Here is a 24,990-nt window from a genome sequence, read left to right on the forward strand (position 1 = left end):
AAAAAAAAAAAAAAAAAAAGAGTAATACATGATAAAGCTGAGAGGGGAAATTGAAGGATCTCTAGTTCCTAAATTACTTCTTTTGACTTTATTTCCTTTTCCAATATCTTTTCCAAGAGGGGACTTGCTTAAACCCTTAGAGAAGAGATCCCAAGAGTGGACTCTTACCAATTTCATGGTTACCATGAAGGTGATGCTAAGCTTGGGCACTGTCCATACAGGGGAAGAAGTGCTTTTTAGAGAACAAAGAATATCAACAGATTATTGCTCTGCAGATGAAAGCCTAAAGCCACATTGATAAATCCAAGAGGTATAGATATCTATAAACATGAAGAGAAAGTATGTTTGTGTTGGGGGTGGAGGGAGAGAATTCAGAGTACCGGAGAGAAAATCTGCTTAATGTGGGAGAGGAGTGGAATCTAAAGTGTAAGATCTTAGTATTTAATGTATTTTCTGTGGTGGTAAAATAAATGTTGCCTCATATTTATATGCATATTACATAGTAAATGTTTATGTCAAATATAAACATCGGTACAGTGTAGAGGCTCCAAATTCTGAAAAGGTATACTTGAATCTAGGTCAGCTAGGTCAGTAGTAGCTAAGCATCTACTTAGTGTGAGATAATGGTTCTCTATGGCGATGTAATGGTTGAGCATGCTCAGTGTGCTATAGTAATATAATCATACTGAGATATTTAAGGGAGTCTCAGACACAGAGGACTCTCTCAGCCCCAGGCACAAGTGAAGACACCGGACTCCAGACTCCAGATTCCAGACTCTTTGACCAGCTATGTGGAAGCTCTCCTGCCTCCTTCGCTCCTCCACTAAGACCAAGGACTTGGGCTGATCCCAAGGTCCTCCAGAGGTGTTCCAGAGAGGTAGTACAGACATTACAGTACAGGATATTCCCATAGACATATTTCAAAGAACTTTGTTGCCTATATTTAGGGAATATGAGGTACAAGCCATAGATATATTTTTAAGCAGTTTCCCTTGAGGTAAAACTTCCAAAAACAATGAACCAAAAAGAAAAACTGATTCTTTGAAGTCAAATATCCAAAATCTGACTCCAAATGTAGAAATCTAGAGTATTTTGGAATGCCCTAAAACGTGGGTCACAAAATGAAAAAAATTGGAGATGTTGCCTTAGAGAAGTAAAGACAGAGTAGGGGTGAAACATTTCTTTAAAATTTGAAGAGTTATCATATTTAATAACCTAATTCCTAATTCTTAAGAGAAATTAGACTTATTTTGTTTGGCTTCTAAGGGAAGAATGTGTAGGAATAAACAGGAAATTGTAGAAAGGTTGAAGTGAAATGGGCTGCTTCAAGTGGTGATTTCCTTTCAGTAAAAATCTTCACAAAAAAGCTAAATGACCGGTTCTTGGTGATGGCAGAAAGAACGCATTTTTAAAATAGAACAAGAAATCATCAAGTACTTACTTGTATTTTAAATGTCTATAATATATTTTATATTATGTCTACATATTTTAAATATATTTTGTAATATATTATTTCCATTATCATTTGTAGTATCCCTGAGGAAGAGTAAAGAAATAGATGGCATCTGTAATTGGATATCTATATAACTTTTAAAAATGAAGCAGGGTTTTACAGATCCTAATTCATGTGTGTTCAAGATATTTTAACCTTTTAAAAAATTTTACACAATCCTGATGTGTGTGGGTGATAGGGTGGTGAGAAAGTAACTAGATGCAGAGTAAATGTCACTGAAAGGAACATTCCTATGGCTTTTAGGGATGTTCTGTCACCTTCATTGTATATTCTTCCTCTCCCCTCCATCCCAAACTAAGCACTTAAAAATGAAGAAAGAGAAATAAAACATACCAAAACTCCAGCTGTCTATAGGACACATGTTCATGTCAGTCATAAATCTCATGATCTATTGTAGCAATAAATCAAAGGAACCACACTAGCTGAGTAATTTATTACAGTAGTTTCTCAGCAGGGGAGGCTTGAAGGAATGGGAATTCCAGACATGAACCTTTCATCATCAGTTTTATTTATTTTCTCTATTTAAGTGTGATATAAGAAGACAGTAAAGGAGGGACTGAAATGTCAGATAATCTCTTCAGATGATCTTGTGAATAAAATATCTTAACCATTTTCATAAACTTTTTTTCTTAATTTTTCTTGATATTATAGTTTTAGTGAAATACTGTCAGCTTATTTGAATTTCACAGACATGCTTGAATATACACATATTATATTTTTCAATAGGAATCTCAGTCAATATTTTCACTGAATGACAGTTTTCCAGAGAATAGATATTCTTTAGCTAATAAGTAATTAGTCTCATCATCCTTTTGGAATCTAAAAACTAAATAGTTTATTCTGCTTTGTCATAATAGAAAAGCATTTAAACATTAAATCTGAAGAAGTAAACTGGGTTAGATAAGTATTGAAATTACTACTTATAGCTAGGATCTTCACCTCTTTGATCATCAAATTCAAACTTATCAAAAGCATATTATCTGCCATTGTTACTATTACCACTATCTCTTCTCTCAAGGCATGTATAGTCAAACTTTAAAATCAAATAGACCAAGTACTAGTCATTTGCTCTAAAGGAGGGAATTCAAAACTTGTAGATTTACAAGATAAATTTTCACGATTTATAAGTAGATCTTGATCTGGCTCTTGGGAATCCTGTTATAAAGGATGAAATATAAACACTGTTGACATGATTTCCTAAAGAAAGTAAACTGGGCATAACAAATCCCTAGATCATTCTATATAATCTTAGGATAGAAACTTCTACCACTCAGGATTCATTTAGCTTAGATGAAATAAATCTTGAGTTTGTTTCCAACTTCATACCATTAACAAATAATATTCAGTTAAGAATAAGCATTCTGAATTTGGTAGCTTTTTGTGGTAGTCTATCATCATTCATAATGTATAATCATTAAAAAAGAATTTAATGACAACATTCAGTTTCAGTCAAAAAAAATCCCTGGTCAATCACAAACATTCTAGGTACAATTTTCTACTTTAAAAATCCCTCATTTATGTCTTGATGGGGTTTGGGAGTGAGCAGAAGTGGTTTTCAGTGATGTAGAAAATGTAGTGAGAAAATTGGCCAACTAGGCTGTAACTTGCTTTTCTTTTCTTTTTTTTTTTTTTGAAAGATGGAGTTAAGGGGCAGAGCCAAGATGGCAGAGAAGATACACACATCTTCCTAAACTCTCCTTTCCCCTCAATCTATTTTTGCAATATTAAAACTCAGAATTAGTGATTCACTGTCAAAACTCATGAATATTGGGAGTACAACACATTACCAGCAGAAGATATTCTCAAAATTCACCAAAAAAGGTCTATTTTTGCTCACGGGCTGGGACAGAAAGGGGTTATGCCAGGCACAGACATCAGGCAAGCATGAGAACACTGGAGACTAAAAACAGTTTGTCTCTTGATCCAAAAGTGGACATGATATGCTCCCCATCACCCAAAGCTCTCATAGAAGAAATTTAAAAGAATCTTAAAAGAGAGCTAGAAGAAAAATGGGGAAAGGAAAGGGAAGCTTTGCAAGAGGGTCAGGATAAGTCATTAAAAGAGAGTGGATAAAGAAATCAACTCGCTGAAAAACAGAATTTGTGAATTGGAAAAGATAAACAACTCCCAGGAAAACAGAATTTATGAATTGGAAAAGGTAAATAATTACAGGGAAAACAGAATTTGTGAATTGAAAAAAGAAAATAATTCTTTTAAAAAATTTGCAAAATGGAAAAAAATTACATGTAAAAAAACAACTCATTTAAAAAACTCATTTGGAGAAATAAAAAAGATTTAAAAAAGTAAATGAAGAAAATAATTCATTAAAAATCAGAATTGAACAAATGGAAATGAATAACTCTAGGAGACATCAAGAAACAGACAAGTAAAACCAAAACAATGAAAAAAAATAGAAAAAAATTTAAATACCTACTTGGGAAAACAACAGACATGGAAAACAGATCTAGGAGAGATAATCTAAGGATTTTTGGACTGCCTGAAAATCATGATAAAAAAAGAGCCTAAACACTATTTTTCAGGAAATCATCAAAGAGAACTGCCCAGATGTTATAGAAACAGAAGATAAAATAGACATTGAAAGAATTCATCTCTTTCCTACTGAAAGAGATCCCAAAATCAAAACTCCAAGAAATATTGTGGCTAAATTCCAAAACTATCAGACCAAGGAAAAAATACTACAAACACCCAGAAAAAATTCAATTACTGAGGAGATACAATAAGGATCACTCAAGATTTAGCAGCATCCACATTAAAGGATCAAAGGGACTGGGATCTGACATTCTGAAAGGCAAAAGAACTTTGTATGCAGTCAAGAATAACTTACCCAGCCAAACTGAGCATATTTTTCCAGGGAAGAAAATGGACATTCAATGAAATAGGTGAATTCCATTTATTCCTGACAAAAAAACCAGAGCTAAACAAAAAGTTTGACTTCTAAATACAGGACTCAAGCTAAGCATAAAAAGGTAAAAAGAAATCTTGAGAACTGTTTTTCTGTTAATAGGTATACATAAAGAATACATGTATAATTTGGTTTTACTGTTATAATATAAAAAAGGAACTAGAGGTGGAAAGGAAATTGTATAAGAAAAAGGGAAGAGTAGATATAAAAAGAGAGAAACCACATTTTACAAAGAGGCAAAGGAAATATATTATATCTGAGGGAATGGAAGGAGGGGGATGAACATAGTGTGAATCTTACTCTCATCAGATTTGGTTCAAAGAGAAAATATTAGACATATTTGGTTTACATAGAAACTTCTCCCATCATATTGAAAAGTGGGAGGGGAAAAGCAAAAAGGGAAAGGATAGGGTAAATAGAAGGGAATACAAAAATAGTAAGGAAAAGGTTTAAGAAAAGGGGAGGAACTTCAAGGGAGAAGGAAGGATTCTAAAGAGGGAGGACTGTGTGAGGCAAATGGTGCTCATAGGTCTAATGCTGGGGAGGGAGGTAAGGGGGAAAAGAAAGAGAAAAGTATAATTTGGGAATAATAAGATGACAGGAAATACAGAAGTAGTAGTTTTAACCATAAAGATGAATGAGGTAGACTCCCCCATAAAGAGGAAGTGGATAGCAGACTGGATTAAAAGCCAGAATACTACAATATGTTGTTTACAGGAAACACACTTGAACCAGGGTGATATATAAAGAATAAAGGTAAAAGACTGGAGCAGAATCTACTATGCTTCAGGTGAAGCCAAAAAAGCAGGGTAGCCATCCTGATCTCAGATCAAGCAAAATCAAAAATTGATCTAATTAAAAGAAATGAGGAAGGGTACTATATCTTGCTAAAGGGTAGCATAGATAATGAAGCAATATCAATACTAGACATATATGTACCAAGTGATATAGCATCCAAATTTCTAAAGGAGAAGTTAAGAGAGCTGCAAGAAGAAATAGACAGAAAAACTATAATAATGGGAGATCTCAACCTTACACTCTCAGAATAAAATCAAAGCACAAAATAAATAAGAAAGAAGTCAAAGATGTAAATAGCATACTAGAAAAGTTAGGTATGGTAGACCTTTGGAGAAAACTGAATGGAGACAGAAAGGAGTACATTTTCTTCTTGACAGTTTATGGAACCTATACAAAAAATGACCATATATTAGGACATAAAAACCTCAAATTCAAATGCAGAAAGGCAGAAATAGTACATGCATCCTTCTCAGATCACAATGCAATAAAAATTACCTTCAATAAAAAGATAGGGGAAAATAGACCAAAAAGTAACTGGAAACTAAAAAATCTCAACCTAAAGAATGATTGGGTGAAACAGCAAATCATAGACACAATAATCTTAGTCAAGACAATGACAATAATGAGACATCATACCAAACTGTGTGGGATGCAGCCAACTTGGTAATAAGGGGAAATTTTACATCTCTAGAGGGTTATTTGCATAAATAGAGAAAGAGAAAATCAATGAATTAGGCTTACAACTAAAAAAGTTAGAAACTAGAGCAAATTAAACCCCCTAATCAAACATTAACCTTGAAATTCTAAAAATAAAAGGAGAAATCAATAAAATTGAGTAAAAAAACTATTGAATTAATAAATAAAACTAAGAGTTGGTTTTATGAAAAAAAAACAACAAAATAGATAAACCTTTGGTAAATTTTATTAGAAAAAGGAAAATCAAATTGTTAGTCTTAAGAATGAAAAATGAATCACTAACAAAATCCAACAGTCAGAGTTACAAAGAGAAATTCCATTTAAAGTAACTACTGATAATATAAAATATTTAGGAATCTATCTGCCAAGGGAAAATCAGAAACTTTATGAGCAAAATTACAGACCACTTTTCACACAAATTAAGTCTGATCTAACCAATTGGAAAAATATTAAATGCTCTTGGATAGGGCGAGCAAATATAATAAAGATGACAATATTACCTAAACTAATCTATTTATTTAGCGCTATACCAATCAGACTCCCAAAAAACTATTTTAATGACCTAGAAAAAATAACAACAAAGTTCATATGGAAAAACAAAAGGTCAAGAATTTCAAGGGAATTAATGAAAAAAAAATCAAATGATGGTGGCTTAGCTGTACCAGATCTAAAATTATATTATAGAGCAGCAGTTACCAAAACTATTTGGTATTGGCTAAGGAATAGATTAGTTGATCAGTGGAATAGATTAGGTTCAAGGGATAAAACAGTTAACAAATATAGCAACCTAGTCTTTGAAAACCCAAAGATCCCAGCTTTTGGGATAAGAACTTACTGTTTGATAAAAATTGCTGGGAAAATTGGAAACTAATATGGCAGAAACTAGGCATTGATCCATACTTTACGCCGTACACCAAGATAAGGTCAAAATGGATTCATGACCTAGGCATAGAGAATGAAATTATTAATAAATTAGAGGAACATAGGATAGTTTACCTCTCAGACCTGTGGAAGGGGAAGGTCTTTATGACCAAAGCAGAACTAGAGATCATTACTGATCACAAAATAGAAAATTTCGATTATACCAAACTGAAAAGTTTTTGTACAAACAAAACTAATGCAGACAAGATTAGAAGGGAAGCAATAAACTGGGAAAATATTTTTATAGTCAAAGGTTCTGATAAAGGCCTCATTTCCAAAATATATAGAGAATTAACTCTAATTTATAAAAAATCAAGCCATTCTCCAAATGAAAAATGGTCAAAGGATATGAACAGACAATTCTCAGATGAAGAAATTGAAACTATTTCTAGTCATATGAAAAGATGCTCCAAGTCATTATTAATCAGAGAAATGCAAATTAAGACAACTCTAAGATACCACTACACACCTGTCAGATTGGCTAAGATGACAGGAAAAAATAATGATGATTGTTGGAGGGGATGCAGGAAAACTGGGACATTGATGCATTGTTGGTGGAGTTGTGAACGAATCCAATCATTTTGGAGAGTAGTTTGGAACTATGCTCAAAAAGTTATCAAACTGTGCATACCCTGTGATCCAGCAGTGTTACTACTGGGCTTATATCCCAAAGAGATTATAAAGAAGGAAAGGGACCTGTATGTGCACGAATGTTTGTGGCAGCCCTTTTGTAGTGGCTAGAAACTGGAAACTGAATGGATGTCCATCAGTTGGAGAATGGCTGAATAAATTGTGGTATATGAAAATTATGGAATATTACTGTTCTGTAAGAAATGACCAACAGGATGATTTCAGAAAGGCCTGGAGAGACTTACATGAACTGATGCTGAGTGAAATGAGCAGGACCAGGAGATCATTATATACTTCAACAACAATACTAGATGATGACCAGTTCTGATGGATCAGGCCATCCTCAGCAACGAGATCAACCAAATCATTTCTAATGGAGCAGTAATGAATTGAAGTAGCTATGCCCAGAAAAAGAACTCTGGGAGATGACTAAAAACCATTACATTAAATTCCCAATCCCTATATTTATGCACACATGCATTTTTGATTTCCTTCACAAGCTAATTGTACAATAATTCAGAGTCTGATTCTTTTTGTACAGCAAAATAATGTTTTGGTCATGTATACTTATTGTGTATCTAAGTTATATTTTAATATATTTAACATCTACTGGTCATCCTGCCATCTAGGGAGGGGTAGGGGGTAAGAGGTGAAAAATTGGAACAAGAGGTTTGGCAATTGTTAATGCTGTAAAGTTACCCATGTATATATCCTGTAAATAAAAGGCTATTAAATAAAAAAAAAATGAAAAATGAGAAATTTCCACTAATGAAGAGGAAATTATAGCAATAATTAGGAGTTACTTTGCCCACCTTTATGCCAATAAATTTGATATAAATGAAATTGATGAATACCTTCAAAAATATAGGTTGCCCAAATTAACAGAGGAAGAAGTAAATTGGCTAAATACTCGGATTTTAGAAAAAGAAATAGAACAAGCTATTAATCAACTCCTTTAAAAAAAATCCTCAGGACCAGATGTATTTACATGCAAATTCTACCAAACATTTAAATAACAATTAACTCCAATGCTATATAAGCTATTTGAAAAAAATAGGGAATGAAGGAGTCCTACCAAATTCCTTTTATGAGAGAGACATGGTACTGATACCTAAACCAGGTAGAACAAAAACAGAAAAAGAAAATTATAGACCAGTCTCCTTAATTAACATCAATGCAAAAATCTTAAATAAAATATTAGCAAAAGGATTACAGAAAATCATACGGATAACACACCTTGACCAAGTAGGATTTATACCAAGAATGCAGAACTGTGCAATATCAGGAAAACTATTAGCATAATTGATTATATCAATAAACAAATTAATGAAAACCATATGATAATCTCAATAGATGCAGAAAAAGAATTTGATAAAATCTAACACTCATTCTTATTAAAATCATTAGAGAGTATAGGAATAAATGGATTTTTTCTTAAAAATAGTCAATGGCATCTATTTAAGACCATCAGTAAGCATCATATGAAATGGGGATAAACTGTAACCATTCCCAGTAAAATCAGGAATGAAACAATGTTGCCCACTTTCATCATTACTATTCATATTGTATTAGAAATGCTAGCTTCGGCAATAAGAGATGAAAAAGAAATTAAAGTAATTAGAGTAGGTAATGAGGAAACCAAATTATCACTCTTTGCAGATGATATGATGGTATATTTAGAGAACCCCAGAGATTCTACTAGAAAGCTATTAAAAATAATGCACAACTTTAGCAAAGTTACAGGATACAAAATAAATCCACATAAATCATCAGCATTTTTATACATCACTAACAAAATCCAACAGCAAGAACCAGCTATACCCAGAGAAAGAAAACTGGGAAATGAGTATGGACCACAACATGCCATTTCCACTCTTTGTTACTGTATGCTTGCACTTTTGTTTTTTTCTTCTCAGGTTATTTTTATCTTCTTTTTAAATCAGATCTTTCCTGTGGAACAGGATAACTGTATAAATATGTATACATATATGGTATTTAACATAGGTTTTAACATATTTAATATGTATGATACTACCTGCCATCTAGGGGAGGTGGTAGGTAGAAGGAAAGGAATTATAAATATAAAAAGCTATAAGAAAAAATAAAATTAAAAAAAGAGGGTCAATCTTTTTTTAATAACTATATGTCAATGTAGTTGGTTTTCTCTTGTAATCCTATGTATTTTATTTATGAGAAGGTTGGTATCCTTTGTGGAGGATTTCATAAGCAGAAAGACCAGAAGATAAGAAGGATGAATTGGCATCTACATTCATAGGAAGGAACATATACTTTGATCAGATAACAGATCCTTGAAAGCATTAAACTGAAAAACACCTGTCTTAGAGTGTTGCAGTAAAAGATTAAGTGACCTGTCCCGTGTAGCATAGTTTATAAGTGTTGGGCATGCCTTGAATCCCGGTTTTCCTACCTCCAAGGCCCAGCACTAAGATAATTCTAAAAACAATAGTGAAGAGAATAATGCAGAATTTTAATGCTAAAAGATGCTTTCTATGGTATTCCCTTGATTTTTAATCTGAAGAGCTATTTAACCTGTCTCAAGGTGCCTATAATCTTCTGTGTTTGATTTTGTGTAGCACCTTCAAAACATAATCAGCACCATCTAAAAGTTGCTTAGACAACTTCCTTGATGATTTATGGTAAAGTCTGTGGCCTGATGAACTTCCAGAAGACAAAATGTAAATATTAATGCTAAGTAAACTTGGCTCCATTAGGCAGGCTTGCTTTACTCCTTTGGTGACAGGACTTGACTTTGATCTGATTTCATCAATTTAAACCTGCTTACCTATAGGATTAGTTCATTAATTAGTCTCTCCAAGCATCTAAACCTACTTAATAGGTATTAAAATACAGATCCACTGAGAGCATCAATATTCTGACATATCAATTACTACAGATCATGAGAGATCATTGCTATACCAACATACATACACACATATTTTGGAGTGTGAAACCAAGTAATATGAAGATATTTAGAATTAAAAAGAAAAAAAAGAATTATTAAATCACTTAATGTGTCTCTACCTTTTATTTAGTATCATTGCTATACAAACATACATATACACATATTTTGGAGTGTGGAAACCAAGTAATATGAAGAGATTTAAAATTAAAAAGAAAAAGAATTATTAAATCACTTAATGCCTTTTAATGACTGAAGTTTTTTTTTTTCCCTAAGGTCAATTTTTTTTCTTCCTTCTTAAAAGACTATCTTATTATAGGGCAAACATCCCAAAAAACAAATGTAGAAGTATTCATTTATTTTTCCCCATTCCACTAACCATTTTAAAGAAATATAGGACAGCTTAGTATGTGTGACTGGGAATTTACTCTGAAAATAGCCCTGAGGAAGGTTGTCAGAAGAAGGATGGTAGAGGTAATGAAGAGAAGCAACTGCAATTCCTTGGAAACTTGGACAATGGCTCTTCTTGGGGGAATTTTTGCTCTGGGAGTAGTAGATACTTTCAGAAAAGTGATTCACACTCCTGGGGGGTCACTGGTGGGAGAAAGGCTATAATCATATTGATGTTGTCCTGTCACCATTAGTTACTATTACAGTTACCAAGATAAAAAAGTGGCAGGTGAACTATAGAACATGAATTAAAACTACTGAAAAAAATTATTTTTTCTTTCTCTCTCCCTTCCTTCTTCCTATTCTCTGTCTGTGTCTGTCTCAACCTCGTGTGTGTCCCTGGGTCTATTTCTGTCTCTTGTTTCTTTCTCTGCCTCTGTCTCTCTCTCCTAATAACTATATCACAAAAAATTATCAAAACTATGTGGGCATTCCTTATGTGTATACATATCAAGGCAGGGCCTTGATATACAAGTTAACACAAGTTAATTCGGTGTTATAAAATACGAAAATCTCAACCAATTATATTTTAATCAATACATGTCAGATGATAACTCAGTGGACTTATATTTTACTGAGACTGCATTCTACAATTAAAAAAAAGCCTAATTAAAAAGTGGTTACGATGGAAAACGTTAAGCACATGAATGAATTTGTTAATTTCCAGAATTAAGAAGTAGAATGAAGGAAACCAGAACAAAGGCAACTCTTTCTGAATTCTTTTTTAAAAGTCAGTCTATGCAAATGCAACTCTCCCCACCCCCAATCATTTGATCAAGAATAAAAAAGTGCAAGTGAATTTAGTGGAACACAATACCTGGGGGATCTTAGACTCATATTACTTCCTAAAAAAAAAACAATTGTCTACAACATATATTTCTTGATAGGATAGGAAGGCTGATAGCCCATTTTCATCAGTGAACAGACCTGGAAAACAAACAGGTTGCTATGACTTATCAGTAGGAGTTTTCAGAGAAATGTGTATCAATATGTAAATCCCAAATCTCTCTCCAATACTAGGAACTAAGAAACCAGGGGAATAGACCCAGTGGCCTAAAAATCTGCCTTTAAGACAGAGAACATTTTTCACCATATATGTATTGAATTCACGCTATTCTAATTCTGTTTAAAAAGTTTGTAAAAAGACTTGAAGAATACACCTCTATGTTTTTGGATTTCTAAAGAAAATGAGGGACAAAACTAATAATCCTAGAAGGGAACAAGAAAATTAAAGATATTGAAACAATAGAGAAGAACCATAAAGACATAAATAGTCTGAAATGTAGAAAGGTGTTATAGGAAAAGAATCAGAATAACATGGAGACCTAATCATGAAAGTTCCAAAAAATATGACTTTTAGAATTTCTGAGAAAGAAGCAATGGAAAGGACACTGAATATAGTTAAAACACACACACACACACACATTTGTTCAAATTCTGACAACTGTTGGCTATGTAACCCTGGACAACTCATTTAATTATACACATTTGTAAAAAGGAAATACTATCATGCTATTAAATTTATGAGTTTATTATAAAGAAAATATTTTGTTGACATCAATATGTTTTATAAATGTGCATTATTGTGACTGTTTTCAAATGAGTGAAAGATCCAAAATTGTTCAAATATGCAAAGAAAGCAGTTACTGACTCCCTCCTAGAAGTCCCAGTAAAAATAGACTACTCTTTTAGCCTTGATAACACTCATCAGTATTGGTGTTGAAGCATCAAACCTAACAACTGCAACTTTTCCTAAAGATTCATACAGGTTCTAGGAAATACAAACAATCAACAACAAAACAAAACAAAACCCGAAAGGATATTAATGGAATTTTAGAAAAATTCCATTTAGAAAAAATGAATGACTTAAAGGTGAGAAAGGAATAGCTTAAAAATTTTCTCTCTGTGGTTAAAGGTTCTGATTTTAAAAGGGAAAGAGTGATTTGGTAAGTTAGCCTGTATTATGTTGGAAAACAATATTTTCTATCTATATCCTAGGTATGGACAAAGATGCTAAACTAAAATTTTAAATAATAAACTACATAAGACTACAAAAGAAATAACAAGACTTGGTGAATATAATGTGGATATGGCATTAGATAAACATTATACTGTTCAAAATAATCAGACTTTTAATTGGTAAATCAGGAAGGGAGAAAATGAAGATATACCACATGTCTGAAAATCCATGAAGAAAAATGGACGTCTATTTATATTATGAAAAAATGAGAAAAAGAATTATTGTCATTATTATATTGACATTATATGTCAATATTATTGTTACTGTCATAACATATTACTTACGGTATGGTAAAATAGAGAGAATAGATGATGAATTTCTAAATGTATAGGAGGTATTTAAGAATGAGAGGAGATTTAAGGTACCCAAACATCTATGAATAGACTTAACCTAGCAAGTTGTCTGATAAGTTTTCCATTTATATTCATTTAATCTCTCAGAATATGAAGTAAACCTTGTACAAAAAAACGTGTGTAACAGTAGTGCTAAGGTCCTGGAAAATGAGTGGATGCTCATCAGCTGGGGAATGGCTAAATAAGTCATGGTATATGAATGTTATAGAATATTATTGTTCTATAAGAAATGATCATCAGGGTGATTTCAAAGAGACCTGTAAAGACTTAAATGAACTGATGCTAAGTGAAATGAGAAGAACCAAGAAAACATTGTACACAGAAGTAACAAGAATATACAATGATCAATTCTAATGAATATGCCTCTTTTCAATAGTGAGGTGATTTAGGCCAGTTCCAGTGGTCTTATGTTAGAGAGAGCCATATACTTGATCCAGAAATACAACTACTAGGTCTGTTTCCCAACATAATTAGTGAAAAAGGAGAAGAATATACATGTTTTAAAATATTTATAGCAATTTTATTTATAGTAGCAAAGAACTTGAAATTGCAAGGATACAATCAGTTGTGGAATAACTAAACAAGTTGTGGTATATTATAATGGAATATTATTGTATTATATTGTGTATGATTTGATGAAATACTACTGTGTTTTAAAAATAATGAGCTCAATTATCTTAGAAACATGAATAGACTTGCATGGAATAATGAAGACAGAAGTGAGCAAAATCAAGAGAATGTTAAACACAGTAACAACTATATTGTTTTAAGAACACTTTGAGTGACTAAGTCATTTTGACTATTACATATACTAAAATTAATTATGAGAACATATGAAGGAAGACATTATATCTATCCATCAGGAAAACATGATAAGTAGAAGTATATATAGAATGGTTTTACATAGATATATCTCTATAGATAGATAGATGTAGTATATCTATTTATACCCCCCCCACACACACACATACATATATATTTGTGTCCAATGGTAGGCATCTCTATTAAGGATGCAGAGGAAAGAAAAAAAAGGTGGGATTATATGTTTAAAAGCAATTGCAAGTTGTATATAATAGACTTGCAGTTTTGTGTACAATTATCGTTGTTTTTCTATTTTACTATGTTATGGAAATGTTTGTTTTATTTATCAAATTCAGAATTAACACACCTGAAAACAAACAAATAAATAAAATATGTTGTGTGTAGTAGTGAGACTAGAGGTCAAAAGCTGGGTAAATGTAAGAATCTTCAGCATAGAAATGATAATTAAACCCAAGGGAGCTAATGAAATTACCAAGAAACTACATCATTATAGAGGAGAGAAGAGAAGAGGGCCTAGGTCAGAGAAATAATGGAACATCCATTGCTAGTAATCTGCATGGAGAAACAGTAAAGGAGAATATGAAGGATCAGTTATTCACAGGAGAAAAAACAGGAGTGTCACTAAAACCTGGAAAAAACAGAGAATCAAGGAAAAGAGGGTTATTGATAGAATCAAAGGTATAGAAGCCATGAGGGATAAAAGCTGAGAAAAGGTTTGAAACTGAATCATGACATCAGAAACCAGATTTCAGAGTTGAAAAGGAAAAGAGTGGAGGCATTGGAGATGGCTTACTCATGAAGTTTGGCCAAAGGAAAAAAAGGGGAGGTAAAATATAAAATGATGGCTACGGGGAAAGGATGAAACAAATGAAGATTTTCTGAGGATAGGTTAGACATTACATGGTAATAGTCCTAACTGAAGTGTGTTTGCCTCATTGTTTTCCTGGACTCCAAATACAGGCCTATATAAAATATATAAGGGGAGTGTATACCAGCAAACTTTGGGAAACTATTTCCATTGACTCTTTCCCTTCTGCATGGGAGAACTGTTCAAAGAAAAGTAAAAACCAAAGGGAACTCTCCTCCACATTATGGTGACACACCCAAACTGCAGGTCTACATGTACCTCTGCTTATATCTCAGGTGAAAATAATGTACAATAAAACAAAACTAATGCAGACAAGATTAGAAGGGAAGCAATAAATTGGGAAAATATTTTTACAGTCAAAGGTTCTGATAAAGGCCTCATTTCCAAAATATATAGAGAATTAACTCTAATTTATAAAATATCAAGCCATTCTCCAATTGAAAAAAGGTCAAAGGATATGAACAGACAATTCTCAGATGAAGAAATTGAAACTATTTCTAGTCATATGAAAAGATGCTCCAAGTCATTATTAATCAGAGAAATGCAAATTAAGACAACTCTAAGATACCACTACACACCTGTCAGATTGGCTAAGATGACAGGAAAAAATAATGATAATTGTTGGAGGGGATGCAGGAAAACTGGGACATTGATGCATTGTTGGTGGAGTTGTGAACGAATCCAACCATTTTGGAGAGTAGTTTGGAACTATGCTCAAAAAGTTATCAAACTGTGCATACCCTTTGATCCAGCAGTGTTACTACTGGGCTTATATCCCAAAGAGATTATAAAGAAGGGAAAGGGACCTGTATGTGCACGAATGTTTGTGGCAGCCCTTTTTGTAGTGGCTAGAAACTGGAAACTGAATGGATGTCCATCAGTTGGAGAATGGCTGAATAAATTGTGGTATATGAATATTATGGAATATTACTGTTCTGTAAGAAATGACCAACAGGATGATTTCAGAAAGGCCTGGAGAGACTTACACGAACTGATGCTGAGTGAAATGAGCAGGACCAGGAGATCATTATATACTTCAACAACAATACTATATGATGACCAGTTCTGATGGACCAGGCCATCCTCAGCAACGGAGATCAACCAAATCATTTCTAATGGAGCAGTAATGAACTGAACTAGCTATGCCCAGAAAAAGAACTCTGGGAGATGACTAAAAACCATTACATTGAATTCCCAATCCCTATATTCATGCACACCTGCATTTTTGATTTCCTTCACAAGCTCATTGTACAATATTTCAGAGTCTGATTCTTTTTGTACAGCAAAATAACGTTTTGGTCATGTATACTTATTGTGTATCTAAGTTATATTTTAATATATTTAACATCTACTGGTCATCCTGTCATCTAGGGGAGGGGGTGGGGGGGGTAAGAGATGAAAAATTGGAACAAGAGGTTTGGCAATTGTTAATGCTGTAAAGTTACTCATGTATATATCCTGTAAATAAAAGGCTATTAAATAAAAAAAGAAAAAAAAAAGAAAATAATGTGTAATATCTGAAATCTCTCAGATCACTTTAAATTGACTACCTCTTTGCACTTATCTCAAATTTCTGCTAAAATATTGTTACTTATACACATTTTTTGTCTTCTTCATCTGCTTCTCTCCTTTAGACTGTAAGGTTCTTAATAATGGAACTTCTGCCACAATATTTTGTAACCCAAGTAAAAACTATGAATTTATTTAGTGCCTTCTACATAGAAAGTATTTAATGAATATTTGCTAAATTGAATTGAAAATAACTGGAAAAAAACATATGTTATAATAGGAAAAAAAAACTATGTCTATGAAAGATGCTGCATTATCTGGACTTTTTACTAAATATCCCCTTATGACTTTTAAAATATTTTCTGAATTTGGGGCATTAATTTTAATTAAGTTCAATTCAATAATATTTAAAGACCATTCTAGAAAACAATGCATCACATAAGAGTAATATAGAAATAGTAAAATAAAGAAATAAATTAATCTAAAGCCCTATATATATTCATAAATATTGAAGAACAGCAACTAAAGAAGGAATAATGAACTCCTAGAAACAGTTCTTTTATGTCAAGATTTGAATATATTTCTGATATGGGGAGAGTTCATTTTCTTTACCCAAGTTGCTCAAGTAGAAAGATGAATTTTCAATTCATTCAATTCTGATTTTATTAAAAAATGTTAGAAGCTAGCATCGGAACAGAATTCCCCTTTCTCCAGCATATATGAAAGCATGGGCTTTTGGGAACTACAAAACCTTGGATCTCTCTAGACCCACATTAATATCCTCCACATAACCAAACATTTAGGATTTTAAGATAGATGTGCCATTCCCTTGTTTCTCTTAAAGGTAGGAAGTATAAGTCATAACTACCTTAAATAACTAAGGCAAGGTCAATAAGATAGCCAGTAAGTAAAACAGGACTAAACTTCAATATTATGATGATTTCCTGAAAAAGATATTCAGAAAAAATGTATTTAAAATGTAAAATACAACAGTTACACACCTCTAAAGTTTAATTGCTCAAAATTTATGATTAATATTTAATGTTCCAGATTTTTTTCAAATTTCTAAACTATCAGAATAAAATTAATTAGTTGGTTGGTTGTTAACCTTTGTTCTCAAAGAGGACCAAAATGGCATCACTATATTTGAATTGAATTACAGCATATTCGACTTCACTGATCAGTGATATGAGCTCAATATGAGCTCTGAATACACTGCCACAGTTTGGACACAAATAGTCCTGATGAACATTTGGGGTAGTTTCTCTAATTTTGCACATCTCACATTTCCTTTGGGCTAATTTAATTCCACTTTGGTCATAGAGCGCAGCACCTTCTCTGAGGCAGGGATGCCATGCTGAGTAGTCCTTTGCCAGTGTCTACTATGACATACAATCAATTCTAAAATTCTTGAGATACTTTTGAGAAAGTCTTTATGCTGCTTTTTCTGAGATGATGCAGTGACTAAAATACCAGTCTTGAAGACAGAAATATTCTAATCCAGACCGCAGATACTTAACACTGTCACCTAAATGCAGACACTTAACCCCCAATTGTCTCCACCTCTACACAGAAAAGAGATGTATATAGGAACGAGGTGTGAAAAAGAAATGACTATTTGTATTTTGTGTAATCTGCAATACTTTTTAATCTTTCCTTAAAAAACAAAATGAAACTATGTTTAGCAAAACCGAACTATATAAAATTAAAGTAGGATCTTGGGAAGCAAACAGTAAGGTCTTACTAAGCAAGGAATAATAATAAAGCTTTATGTGAAAGAAACAACACTGAAACAAAGACCAATTTGTAAATCAATTTAAATTCAGTTCAGAAAGAAATGTCTATAAATGAATTTCTGTGTAAATGTATAGAGTTAAATTGCTGTCATAGTTTCATTTGGATTCAACTGCTCCCTTCAAGTAATGAACTTGTCACAGAAGAATGGAAAGAAATAGGCAGAGAATATTTTCAAAATAGTTTGTCTACTAAGAATAGGTACAACCAATTGTTTATTAGAGAGCAATTTGTAAAGGTGTAGCAAATCACTTAGTCTTTAGGTTATTTGCTTTTATATCAGTATAATTAAGTTAATATATTTCAAAATAATGTGATCTGGGATGTATAGAGGCAAATTGTGGATCATCTGAAATCTGGAGGAATTTGTTTTTAGTAATAAATTATAACATTTAGTTGTGTAGAGGGTAATTGAGTAGGAAGTTTTTATTCTTAAAAAAGGAAACAAATGAAAGCATCAATAAGAGAATATAGCTACAGCAATATTTAATTGCTAAACATGTTCCTCTAAATTACATTTTTCATTTTCTAATTAAAAAAAAAAACAATACATTTAACTCTTTGGAATTTTGGAAAATGTACACAGCTTATTTTTGTTTCTTAGTCATTTTTCAGCATGTCTAACAGTTTGTTACCCCCTTTAGGGTTTTCTTGGCAGAGATACTAGAGAACTTTGCCACTTTTCTCTTTAGCTCATTTTACAGATGAGAAACTGAGACGAACAGAATTAAAGCTCACATAGCTAGAAAGTGTCTGAAGCCAACTTTGGACTCAAGAAGATAAGTCTGACTTCAATCCTGGCTCTCTATAGTGTCACCTAGATGCCCATAGAGCTTAATGACTAATAATTTAAAATGTTAATTTCTATTTATTGAATAAAAGGCTAAGGAAATGATAAGTAATTATGAATTTTTTAAATAAAAATTAATATTCTACCAATTTACTTAAGTAATATGAAATCAAATATGTAAAAATATAGATGGAATAACTCTAAAAATGATTGTCATATTGTCAAATATATCCTGTAATAAAAACATACTACTAATAATCATAACAACAATTAAAAACATGATCACTTGTTATGAAGAAAGAGAAAAATGTTAAAATAGGTTGAAGCACATTTACCTATAGATCAAGTAATAAACTCATGAGACAATTAAAAATAACTATTTAACTGTTTTCTCCTATCTTAGATATTTAGATCTTCATAAAAAAGAGTATGAAAGCAAAAGGGGAATTTAAAAAGTGATGAAGAAAGATTGAACCCTAAAAGGAAGTTAATGAGAAGAGATTAAAAAAACTCTTCTAATAAGACAATCAATAATGTTGCCTCAAATCCAATCATACTGCACCCCCCCCAAAAAAAAAAGAATCCTTTCAAATAGTCTTCAGATAACAATATCTGACAATCATTTTTATGGAGAATTCTCCATAAAATAGAATAACAAATATTGCTGATAAATGGGCACTAGACTGCCCATGGCACAACTAGGTGGTGCATTATAAAGTGCCTCAGTTTTGGTGTCAGGAAACCTGAATTCAAATTCCTCAATAGACACTTTCTAGCTGTATGACCCTAAGTAAATCATTTAACACTGCCTTAGTTTCCTCATCTGTAAAATGAGCAGGAGAAAGAAATGGCAAACCATTCCATTCTCTTTGCCAAGAAGGACCTAGATGGAATCACAAAGAGTAAGACATTACTGAAATGAATAAATAACCTGCTCTCTCTAATCCACACACTTGTTCTAGCAAAATCTTAAAGTTCACAGAAGACCTAAGTGATCAAGAAATCCAGAAGCTACAGTAAATAACATTTTCTACCCCATCAATGAATAAAACATAAGTTAGAAGTCCATTGACTGTAGTAATCTCTGACAGTAATATTCAGATACATATATAGTCTACAAAGCTCTGTGTCCTGAAGCGGCAAGATCAGAGTCAAGAAATAATTTTGAAGTACAAATATAAGAGGCCTCAGAAACCTAAAAATATAAACATATTTGACCAATCAGCAAAGATATATAGAATTCTAATAAGAAGGGAAGAACTTAATGTATTTTTTTAACCTTAATCTTTTAAGAGTATTGAGGGAATTAAAGAAGAATAAATATCCAGTAGGTATGTTCATTCTATTCTGAGAATTTTCAGAGGGAAAAGAAAAAGGAATGCAAAAAGAGGAATACATTGATGGAGAAAGTAGAAAGGAATGAAACTTGCTATTTTCTCAAATTTAGGTATAAGAAAAGAAACATAAACACAAAGGAAGAAGTGGGAGAAAAAGGAAGTCAGATTAAATTCATTCTTATTTGACACAGACAAAGGAAGCTTTATAGTTAGTTTCTCATTTGGTCCTAACAACAACTCTTAGAAATAAATGCTATTATTACACCTTAATTTACAGATGGGGTCACTGAAGCAACCAGAGATTGTGATTTGTCCAGGGTCAGTTACACAGATAATAAGTGTCAGAGGCAGTATTTGAATACTGCTCTTGGAGACCCGACTCCCAACACACTAGATAAGAGGAGAAAAAGAATAATTAGTTACAGCAAAACAAGGTTCCAGAATTAAAGATGGAATCTGAGAAAACTGGGAAATGTTAGAACAAACTATGCTATCTGAATATAATGTGAAGTTACACATTTGTTGAAAGGGATGATCCCAGATGATCTCAGGTATTATGAATTGCCATAGAGTATAATGAGCAGAACCAGGAGAAAAATGTATATAATTTATTGTAAGTTATTTAATTATATGTAATAAAGAAAAAAAAAAACTTTGAAAGGTCTAATTCTGACCAGAGCAATATCTTCAGAGGACTTATAATTAAGCATACTACCATTGTAGAGGGATACTAGAAATAAAGGCAGAGATAAACCTTTGGATAATGCCAATGTATATATATTAGGCCAATATATTCATTTGTACATATACAGAAGAGAACAGAACAGGACAGTGTTGACATTGATATATAGAATGTATTATATATTTTTGTTCTCAAAAAAAAGCAAATAATGAAATGGACATTCATGGTTTCATATAGAATTCTTCCTTTTGTGATCTGTTATGTGTGTGGAAACATTTTCCCCCATCCAGGTCAGAATTTTTAAAAACAGAAAATTAATTTTTTAAAAAAAAATTCTATTCAGGATAAGTATTTGATCATGATTTCATAGATATAAGGAACTACTAAGTTGAAATTTCCTCTACTAACATAAATGAGCAATTTCTCTATGATTTAAGTCTTAGTAAATTGCCTTAAGCATTGAAAAGTTGAAATGGTTTTTCTTCACTCACACAGTCAGTGTATGCCAAAGGCAGAAAATATGTCTTCCTTTAGTCCCATTCTCTATTTAGTACTCTACAATACCTCTCAAAATTCTATTCCTTAATTTTTACAAGAATTATTTACTAGAAAGTCAGGGATAATCTACATCATTATTGCTGAGCCCAAGTCTTTCCATGTACCAACAGACAAAAGGTTATCAGAAGGTGAGAATGTTTGTAACCCAGGGCACTATTCATCTCTACCTCCTATTTATTAAAAATCAGGGAAAAGCAATGCATTTCAACTGCCCAATATGCTGAACTGTGTTCATTCTGGTTATAATGAATTCACTCACAAACATTTATTAAGAATCTAATTATATATGACACAGTCCACGTGAGGTGACTCCAACAGTTATTCGACTGAAGAATCAAACTTTGTTTTTACCCTTCATCAGGGACACTACTGGGAAAAAAAAAAGATAAATGGAGTCTGGATGTAGTCACAATGAAGCAGGGTATAAATTCTCCCTGTTGTGCCTAGGGGAACACTTTATTAATTTCTTTTTGTTACAAAATATGGGATGAAGTCTGATTTCTACTTCTTCCTCCTTGAAAGAACATGCAAATTATCTCTTTGATCATACATAAACAAAATAAAATCACCATTACTTTCGAGTACACAAAATTTTAATCTCAATCTTTAAAAATATCAGGTCACTTCAAAAAAAAAGGGAGTAGGATACCTATTTATACAAAAAATTTTAGAGCAGCTCTTTTTGTGCTGTGAAATTGAAGGGATGTTCATTAATTGGAAAATTATTAAACAAGCTTTAGTATATGATTTTAATGTAATATTATTGTGCAATAAGAAATGACAAGCAGGATAATTTAAAAAAAAAAAAAGTCTTGAAAAATTTACATGAACTGATGCAAAGTGAAGGGAACCAAACTAGGGAAACATTATACATAGTAATAACAATATTGCTCACTGAAAAACTGTGAATGACATCTATTCTCAGCAATACAATGATTGGATTAATAATGAAGCATACTATTTGCCTCCAGAAAAAGAATTGATATTGTTGGAATATAGACTAAATCATACTATTTTTTACTTTCTTCCATTCTCTTTCTTTTAATTGAGTCTTTCTATACAAAATGATTCAGTGATTGCATATATATAACCTATATGTATTGCTTATTTTCTTTGGGAGAGAGTAGAAAGAGGTAGAAATAGACTTTAGAAATAAAAACTTTTTTAAAAAAATGTTGACTGTTTTAATTCACAATTAAGGGAAAATAAAATATTAAAATAAAATAAGTTACTGAGTTCTATTATAAAGACTTTCTAAAAGACTATATTTTAATAATTTGCTAATATAGCCCCACAAGACAAAAAAAATTGGCTCTGCAGTTTGAATACTATAATTAAATCATAAAAAGCATGAATAAATCATTATAAAGTACAAGTATGTATCATAATGATTGAACTTTGTAGAGTCATTTTCCCCACATATGTTAATAAACTATTCTATTTAATTTCTTTTTTAAAAGTCACTTTGGTTAAATTATACTTAAAGCTATTAAGCTTTTTTTTTTTTCAATAAAACACATTCATACCATGGTAACATTTTCCAATTCAAAAAGTTCCAGGCAAGAGAGTTCATTACATATCAAGGAATAGCTTATAGTATTCAGGGAAAATTTCTAGAGCATAGGAACAAATAATAAAACTTGTCAATAAGCCTTTAGATTGACTTCACTTTTGTTTATCTGTTTTGTTTTTCTTCATCAGTTTGGTTAATTTGATTGAATCAAACTACTTGTGTGGACATCATACACTCTTTTCTTAGTGAAGAAATATAAATATCTAAAATGCACCCTTTAATCTATATTTAATAAAAAATAATGATTTAACTCACATATCTCTTGGATCCATCATATTCACACCTTTCGATTTTGCCAAGACTACCATCTGAGAAGTAAAGTTTTTCTGCACTGTGATCAATGGTGAGTCCATTAGGAGTAAGGATGTCAGTGCTAACAACAACTTGGGCATTCTTTCCTGTGAGTGTAGATCGCATGATACTTGGGTGCTGCTCATTCCAGTTTGTCCAAAACATTAAACTATAATTTTAATGGAAAGAAAATTAAATTTTTATTTACCTGTAGAAGAAACATGAAACCAAACTTTAAAAATATTAAAATATTGATCCTTATGCTATATAATTCTGCTGCAAAATTTAAACAATATTTAAAGAAATATTTTCTACTCTAAAAATGAATGCTAGAAATATTTCTGAGAAACATTAGGTTATGCCTTCCTCCAAATAAGAATTTAATTGAATGAGTCTACATGATGTCAAGTGGATTTTTATACTTACCAATGGGAAAATTGTAATATTAACAACAACAACAATAACAACAAAAACGACCTACTTCTAACCTGTCAATATACTATTCAGTAGATCTTGAACACACACTTTCATTACCTATATGATGCTGCATATGTTTTAGTCCAATTGTGGAGCTCATATTTCAGAATCCCCAAAGTTCTATCCTGCATCTAGGTCCTTTCAGATTCTTCTTAATTCTGGGACTTCAAATAGTCCTACTGGGACTTTCATTCTGATTTCTGACTATATACTAAGCATTCCCCCACTTTATTTCTCCTCTTTTGTGTATATTGGTCATTGAGTCATTTTGATTTTGTTTTTTTTTTTAATTGAATACAATGCATAGCTAATTTAAAACTTCCAATCCCAAATGTTTTCAACTGTATTAAAAACTCAAAACCTATGTTAAGTAGCTTCTGCCCAATATTTTTAAGAATGGAGAACATTATGTTCAATAGTATATTCTATCATCAAAAATAATTCCTTATGTAATATTCTAGACATGGGCAGAATTACACATATCATCTTTATGTGTAAACATTTAAGGACAATATGAGATTATAGTCATCTATATTGTTAAATAGAATATATGAAATTTTATGGCATTATGGGGCAGGATGTAAATTCATTTAAATCAGTTTCTCTTTGCTAACTAAATAGTTTCTCTCCACTGAGTTCAACATATGGGCTATTTATTTTGTAAAAAAAAAAATGATAGCAATTTCAACATTCCATGCACTCCAAAATAATAAAACAAAAACCATACAGAAATGTATGTAGCATAGAATTTTGTAAATGTATATTTTAAATATATTTTACAAGTCATAAATGTCACTTGAAATATTTCAATATAAAATAATTTACTGTTTAAAGTTGTCCTACCTTGTGTTATTCATGATTACATCTCTAATTATCTTTCTGATTTAATTAATATTCTATGTGTTCACTATTATTGATGTAAATAAGGAGGAAAACTATCTTCTTAAACTACAGACTTTAAAAATGATTTCCTAAAATGATTTATAATCATATCTTATTCCATATGGTGACATTAACTATTAATCAGGTTGATAACTTTAACATCTCATCTAACACCTTACTTCC

The 24,990-nt window shown here is 31.9% G+C and overlaps 1 protein-coding gene across 1 annotated transcript in view; it reads right to left on the reverse strand.

Annotated features, from left to right (window-relative positions):
- LRP1B (LDL receptor related protein 1B) overlaps positions 1–24,990 on the reverse strand; it is a 2,378,573-nt gene that overhangs the window by 435,062 nt on the left and 1,918,521 nt on the right. The window contains exon 43 of the mRNA XM_031963676.1: positions 23,413–23,617. Within this exon, the coding sequence (XP_031819536.1) occupies positions 23,413–23,617 (205 nt within the window). The remainder of the gene's footprint in view (positions 1–23,412; positions 23,618–24,990) is intronic.

This window comes from Sarcophilus harrisii, chromosome 3 (assembly GCF_902635505.1).
Source record: "Sarcophilus harrisii chromosome 3, mSarHar1.11, whole genome shotgun sequence".
NCBI lineage: Eukaryota > Metazoa > Chordata > Mammalia > Dasyuromorphia > Dasyuridae > Sarcophilus > Sarcophilus harrisii.